Genomic DNA, 8190 nt, shown 5'->3' on the forward strand with positions numbered 1-8190 from the left:
TTTTGCTCGTCTCTGACAAATCATCTTTGACCAATTCTACCTTATTGATGTGGTGCTGCAAATTGTGAAGATCACCAACAACAATGTGAAGAGTAGGTTTTTAGTCTGCACTAAGTCACTCAGATGTCTCTGACAACATTTTTAAAGTGGGCAACAGTTCTTCAAATATTTTAAAATCGGATTCAGAGGGTACAAGAGATGCAACATCTCCAGGGTCAATACCTGGTCTTGCTCTTATTGCAGAAAGGGGTTCTTTCATGTCGACGACGCTCTGAATACACATGTATGTAGAATTCCAGCGGGTGTTGTTTGCAGTGATGAGCTTTTTGTAGACGAACTGTGTAACATTTTCTTCTGTATCGGTCCCCATTGAAAGACTAAGGTCTCTATTCATAGCTGCAATTTCAGCCTTGATTCTTTCATTTGGCAAATGACTCTTGTGCGTCTTTTCTGCCAGCTTTTGAGCACGAGTGATTGCATGGTTTACGGTTACGGTGGCAGCAACAGTGTCCTTGATGGCCAAATTTAGGGTATGGTCCACACAGAGCAAAGACGCGTCAATAAAGGTGCACTTTGGAATTGCAGCTTTGACGTTGGCAGCATTGTCGTGAGTGACGACTACTGGAACAGTTCCTGGCGCTGGCAGCTCGGCAAAAACCCTATATATAAGAAGTGGTACAACATTTAAACAAACTTGAATGACTAGTAATATCAGCATGATGAGGTATGTCTCATAAAAACATTGAAATAACTCCTAAATTTTTTCATGTTTTAAACATAAAAAATAGCACAATAGACATGTAAGGCATAACATTCGACTGTTGTTATCAATGGACTTGATTCATGCAAAAAAAATATTTGTTCACTTACTTGTCGAGTTTTTTTTGCAATGTTGTCGGCAGTATGGCGCTCACTGAAAGGACTGACGGAAACAATGAACTTGTTCAGGATCCACTTTTTGTTAATGTAATGCACTGACAATGATTGGTATGGATCGAAGTTCCTTGAAGTCCAAATGTCCGTACTCAAAGCAATTCCTGGACTTTCTGGCAGATCATTTTTCAAAACTTGATCCACAGCCGATTTGACATTTTCGTACAGCAAAGGAAGCTTGTACCTAGAATATGTTGTGGCAGCCTTGATTTTCAGCCTCGAGTCAAAGTATTGCAAAAACTCTCTGAAAGGTCTTGCCTCTACGAATCCGAATGGAAGATTCATCCTCGCAACAAGTTTCATGATTTCCAAGTCACCTCGTAGTTGGTTTGGATCTCTGGATTTGTACTTGAAAAAATTACTTAATTTACTCTGGCTTGTCTGGCGTTCAATAAGATAATCTGGCGTTGAAAGTCTCCGCCTCTTGCGATCCTGATGGGATGTTTCACCTGAAAAAAATTTGAATAGCTTAGCATTGTTATAGCTGTTTTTGTTTCGTTCTTTTGGAGTATACGAAGAAATAAAAATTATGTGGGAATGGTTGCTAATTGTCAATGGGACAAATATTTTCAATATTAAATTATTTGGATAGGTCACACAAGAGTTTTATTCTTTAGGCATTGACAGGAACAACGCCCAAAAAATATTCAATATATATATAATATATATAGGGCTAAAACTCATAACGATATATTTCGAACAAAGTTGAAACAAGCAAATTTATGTTACAAATTAGACTCACTGGTTCCTTGTTCATTAGTCTCTTCATCACAGATGCTCTCCAGTTCGTCTAAGGGCACATCACCGTCTCTCTTTTGACCAACTTTATGTTTCTCTTTCTCCAACTTCCTAAACTCATCGATGTGCCTACGAATCAAATGTCTACGCATGCCTGAGGTGTTTCCATCGTTAACCTTGTAACTATTGCCACATAATTTACAGCGAGCATGAGCCTGACTTAGACCTAGGTTATCGTGAGCCTCGTCGGTTTTTTCTTCTTCGAAAAATTTCCAAAGGTCGCCTTTAGGCCTTGGCATCTTGAAGAGAGCAGAGAAGAGAGAACGCAGAGAACCACTCCACTGTCTACTAATTGGCCGACTAATATAGACACTGCGTCACTCCCTACTCCCTATGCGCTCCGTGGCGTCTGAACTCGTTCCGAACGCGTAATAACCACCGCACCGCACAGAAACGCATTAACTTTCTCATTAAAATTTAATAGAACACCTCGAAGAAAAATATCTCACAGACAAACGATAAATTTCAAAGATACTATTTGAGGTATGAAATACTGAATTGGCCTCCTATTAGCAATAATATATGAAGTTATGCGCTTTCGTACGAGACGACAGCAATACGCGTCACAGACGAGTCATGAACGACGTTCAGTCGAGGTGTGTTGCGGCTGCCATCGCCTAGCGATGCTTGCTTCACTGAAGAAATTTCACTTAATTATATCATGTTATTGGCCTCATGGCTGGATATTTTCTCACTCTGATGACTCATAGTAATATTTATATGGTACTTTTTCAGAAAGAGGTTTTATTTCTGACAAAAGATTTGAAGCACATGAGAACCACCATGAAAGTGAAGCGTTCGATTAAGACAAATCTCGTCTCGTCTTGTTATGTCTCGTTTCAAATCTGTCTGTCTCGTCCCGGATCATAATTTACCGGGACACAAGTTTTTAAGTCCGGGACAGAATTCTTGTCTTGGTTCATACGTTTACTCCGGGACAAATTGTACCCTCTGTTCCGTTATTTTTTTCCCGGAATTTTCTTGTCTCGTTACGTCTGTCCCGGTTCATTTTGAGAAAATTATTTCGAGACACAGGAGTCTACTATGTGGAGTAGCAGCTTGTGTGCTGAAGCAGTGTTGGTTTAAAGTTCGTGTGGTGAGATAGGTCAATTGACTACAGCTGCTTAGGTGCCAGGATGACAATATCTATAGCAATTAGATGGTTGATGTTACAACGTATTGACCGTTAACTATGTGGAGTAGCAGCTTCTGTGCTGGAGCAGTGTTGGTTTAAAGTTTGTGTGGTGAGATAGGTCAATTGAGTACAGCTGCTTAGGTGCCAGGATGACAATATCTATAGCATTTAGATGGTTGATGTTACAACGTATTGACCGTTAACTATGTGGAGTAGCAGCTTGTGTGCTGGAGCAGTGTTGGTTTAAAGTTCGTGTGGTGAGATAGGTCAATTGACTACATTTATCATGAGCGGATGAGTTAACCCTATACATGCTCATTCAGAGAAGAATGCTAAACATTGTTCCCATTTCGTTCATTATAATTAGTGTCAGTAATTACGCTTGCATCGCATTTTGTTTCGCTCCCTTGCAAAATAGATTATTTAAGCAGCGCGGGGACTTATGCGACGGTTGACAAACCACATCTCTTCAGTTGCCATGTTTCACGAGGGAATTTCTATCGTATAGACATTAGAGTTATTGAAAATCCAGTATTCTTTGCAAAGCAAATTGTCGGTGACTGCAGGAAACAAACATGTCAATCTTAATGTCAGCCAATTTTTTAATGAATTTCGATACGCCTCGTGAGCAACCTCTCGTATTTACATCCTAAACATTCATCTCTGCTTAAAATTATGGCCAATGATTGGAAAGAGAAAAAAGCCAAGTAAATTTACCACACCTTCATTGCGAAAGTTTTGTACCATAATCGGATTTAAAAATTGCAAGGAATACAAGTACCATCAATAAAGAAAGCCAAACCGCTTGCAGATCATATCCTCTTAAAATCGTTTACATACAGATTTTAATGTTCCTTAAAGCCGTAATTTTGCACTTTATTCTAAGCATTCTTTCAATCTGCCACGTGAATGAACTCCCAGAGGATAACAAATGTTCGCCCTCCCTTCATGCATCATCAGGAATTAGGTATCGTGCAGCAACAATTTCCAACAGCGTCAGATGCATGAATAACGAGCGCTGACTAGCTGCTCGGAGAGCAATAATTATTCATGCATACCCTCCCTCCATCGCGCCTGGCGCACAACTGATTAAAAAGTGGAGAAAGCCTTATGGCTGCGAAGGGGGAGAGCCGGGGCATGGCGTTATAGGGACGGCGGTTTGCGCTTTAGCCTGTGGAGTGCGACGGGATTACGCCAGTCCTGCAACAGCAGAGCAGGTTTACGATGATCCGGCGTGGTCTGCGGCCAGTAAGGCTTACGGCGTGTGTAAGAAGTGATTGTATGGGGTAAAATTCTGTGGAGTAGGACCTGTTGACAATTGACTATTTGATTCAGCAGGCTGTGGAGTGAGGTAGGTGTTGCTTAAAGTTGGTTTGGGGAGATGACTCAGTTACGTACAGCTTCTTGGGTGTGAGCTGAGTTTAGTTATTGCATTATAGGGTAGGCTTGTTTACGAGCTAAATTTGTGGTGTAGGGCTGCGCTCCCAAACATTTCAGCTCTTCTGATGAATCAGGTATACATTCATAATTTTAGCTTCCACTAATACACTATAAGTAAAAATTTTGAATCATTTTTCCAGTTATTCAAGATTGCAAATGTTTCAATTTATTGTGAGTATTTAAGCATAAAATTATGACTTAATAGGTGCTGGTAGTGACGCTGGGAACAGAAGTCCTTTTCCCAATGCATTTAATGCCGCTAGTGAAACAATGATTTCTAATCTTCAATAATAAATGGCAACGCCTCTCCCTTAAGCAAGGATTAAAACATAGAACAAAACATTTAGTTCAGAAGGAAGATGAAGGAATGCACTTGAACCTGTTACATTAAATGTAACATCCTTATACACCTCATGTATCTGAGATCACATCCAAGAATGGACAGAATTGGTAATAATCAACACCACACAGCATTGGACGAGTGGAAAATGGAGCGCTTGGGTTCATGGTATGAGTTGATGACGACTCTGGTGGCATTGGTGGGGAGACTGTAGCTGGCCAGTCTAGGAGTAATAGTGCTGGTCATATTTGGTAGCATTGGCTGAATGACGTACAGATTGTCTTCCAAGTTGTAGAATTGGTGGTTCTGTCGTGTGATTTGTGGCAAGGGTGTTGCAGATGGAGACACTGCAGATCGCTGTCTCCTTATGTCTCGCTGTGTCCTTATGTCTCGCTGTCTCCTTATGTCTCGCTGTCTTCTTATGTCTCGCTTTGTCTCCTTATGTCTCGCTATGTCTTCTTATGTGTGGCTATGTCGGATTACAATAGTCTGTATGAAAGAAACTGTAGGAAGCCGTAAAGTACAAAACGGGCGAACCGTTTTCGTGCGGGAAAAGTTCCCGTCGTTTAATTTAACGGTAAATAACCGGCCATTGTAACGCCGGTGGGAACGTTTTTTTACGGTCGATTTTCTAACAGTGTACAAATTCTGACACGATATCCTACCTTAAATTTAGGCCTTTTCATTCACAACAGTCTTCATCCCTGGTAATAAATCTACATAGACTATTTTACTATTCTGCACCACTAAAGCTTCACCAGGTGTCATTTTCATTGATCAAGCATAACTATTGTTAGAATTTTAAACTAAATCCTGTAAAAGTTTTCCACATTTCGTCTTGAAAGTTCGGTTAACTCTTTCAACAACTAGAGCTTTAGTTTCATTTTCAGTAACGAACCATTGAATTTTAAACTTCATGAAAAATTATTGTGTTGGCTTGCTTATGAATTCCAGACCTTTGTCTGTTTGAATTTTCGAGGGAATTCGTTCAGTGTAGAGCTTTTGGAAAGCGGTTTTCATATCTTCTCCAGTCTTTCTTCGTATAGGAACTGCTTTTGCATGTTTACTCGAGATATCAATCACAGCTAGAATGTAGTATTTACCTTTATCTGTATACTTCTGCATGCCAACTTAATTTGCCTGCCATTGATCATCGATTTTTGTTACATTGACCCTTGTGTTGAAATTTTGTTTTATTGGTTTATGTGGAGTTTATGTTTCCTGTGATTCCAACCAATCCATGACTTGCTTCCGAGATAAACTACTCCTATACGAACAAGTTCATTCATCCCCATGTAGCACGTTTTAGGATTGTAATAAATTTCATTCAGAATTTTACTTTTCACTACTGTGAGTGGACTTTTACGTTTTTTGATACTCCGAGACCTCCTTAATTTTTTCGAGCTGTTATAGCATTAACTAACATAGTTCTAACATACTCTGGCTTAGTAGGATCTATCGCAATTTCAGCCGCTTTATTTGTTAGTCTCTTTCTTCATTTAGTTCTTGCATGCATGCATACTACAAAATATATCGTGCTCTCTACCAGATCTAACCAATAAATTAACTCCTTCATATAACCTTCATAAAGTCTTTGTTGCACCTTAGTGCCAATGCCACAAAAGGAGTAGGTATGCTTATCAATGAAAGAACCTTTAATAAATTGCTCAGATTCAACGTTGGAGGGTAATTTTGAATGCCCTTCTGGCAGTGGTAATTTCTTTAACATCGTGTTAAAAACTTCACTACAAGTTTTTTATTACGTAGAAACGATTTTAATTGGTTTGAATATTCACTATTATCGGTTGATAGTAGCTCAGGACACTTTATTGATACACTTTCATTGTAGACTATCGATTTATTAGATTATTTTATACAGACTTTTATCAGCTTGCATGCATTACAGTGGTTTAGCGTACTAATACCGTCTGCTAATTCATGTCTTTCATCATCGTCACCATTCAGTGCAATCTTTTTTATCTCCTTCGTATATGATTCATGGTTATCACTTTGGATATTTATTATACATTGTTTATATATAGTCTTATTATTCAAAGCATTATATTCATCCATGGTGGTTTTCTTTTCAATGGCATTTCTCTTTACACCTTTAGCTTTTTTAGCTAAGGAACATTTTGTTCCATAACAATACAGCTTTGCTCGAAGACCGACAGTTTCTTCTGTGGGCAGTCCCCCACTTACATCTTTAATTTTACTGACTACTTTTTTGTTCTTATTTGATTATAGAAAATGTTCTTTAGGATAGTTCGATGTATCAAACGAGTCTTTTTTTATTCGTAATTTCTTCATCGAAGTCGTCGGTTTGGATGCCATAGCAGAGTTGCTATGCATATGCTATGCATAGATAGAGCATAGAGCAAAGCTCTGCTCTATGGTGATATAGCAATATCTCTAATTAACGTGATAGAGCAAAGCTATGCTATGCATAGCTTTGCTCTATCACCATATTTTTCTATTATGAAATTGTAACGAAAGTTATACAATGTTTTGCTTGTATCTAGTATGCTCATCCAAACATAGAAAGGTTTATCACACTTTAGTTTTTGCTTTTGCATGTGACAAGTTATTAGGTTTTCTGAGAATATTTCGAAACCTTTAAAATTAGGTTTATAAACTAATCTCAATTCTTGTTTAGTCTTGACCAGATTAACTTCGAATCGGTTTCTAATGTTCTCCATTATTTTGCCGAATTAATAACTATTCAATATACAGAAATTCCACTTATAGACATCTTATTAAAGATCTGATTTCGCTTGTTTTTTTTTTGTGTTCAGATCTATGTACGGATTCATCGATGGACTTTCGAAGCGAATTCTAATATTCTATGAATTTTCTTTAGATTCAATCCAAGTTACTCATACAGTTTAAATTAGTATAATGGATTACATCTTTTCACGATTACTAAGCTAGATGAAGTACTAAAGTATGAACTTCCTATTTGAATATTTTCGGGAGCTAGACCTAAATCGTTATGATTGTCTTTTGAATAACTAAAGTCAACTTCTGAAATATAGTCTTTATTATCTTTGAATGGCTCATTTTCTTTCAACCATCAAAAGTACCCTGTTGGTATGATCTGTGACATTGCCCAACCATATAAATTATTTGCGTCCATCTACGATGCGTAATTACTCGTTTTTTTTTTTTTTTTTTGAGGATATAAATTTCAGAAATAAATTTGTTATTTGTTTTAGCATATCTTGTGGATTTCATTGTAACCCTATCTCCTATCTCTAACACCTTTCTCAAAGAATATTATCATATCTGGATCGTTTAGCAAGTCTAATTCTATCTCAGTTATCTTTAATAGAGCATCAAATGATAGACCCGGAGCTGTGAAATAATGAGCTGGATCTATCATGCATGTTTTCAACCATGTACCTATAAAGTTCTCAAACACTTCACTGAATAACAAGGTATCAACTTTGAGGTAAAGATTCTGATAATCTTTGAATGTTTACCAGTAGACAACATACATCCCAAACCTTTGTATCAAATAATACTGCTTTTATTAGGGAAATCT

The 8190-nt window shown here is 37.9% G+C and overlaps 1 protein-coding gene across 1 annotated transcript; it reads right to left on the reverse strand.

The window, feature by feature from the left end:
• Positions 1-222: 222 nt before the first annotated feature.
• Positions 223-1970, reverse strand: LOC108676503 (zinc finger BED domain-containing protein 4; the record flags this gene model as incomplete). Its single annotated transcript, XM_018164583.2, is given in 4 exon segments — positions 223-565; positions 567-659; positions 871-1382; positions 1676-1970. Coding segments are annotated over 4 exon segments (1243 nt in total), but the record flags the coding sequence as incomplete, so codon positions are not given.
• Positions 1971-8190: the final 6220 nt, after the last annotated feature.

This window comes from Hyalella azteca, unplaced genomic scaffold (genome assembly GCF_000764305.2).
Source record: "Hyalella azteca isolate HAZT.00-mixed unplaced genomic scaffold, Hazt_2.0.2 contig5520, whole genome shotgun sequence".
Taxonomy (NCBI): domain Eukaryota; kingdom Metazoa; phylum Arthropoda; class Malacostraca; order Amphipoda; family Hyalellidae; genus Hyalella; species Hyalella azteca.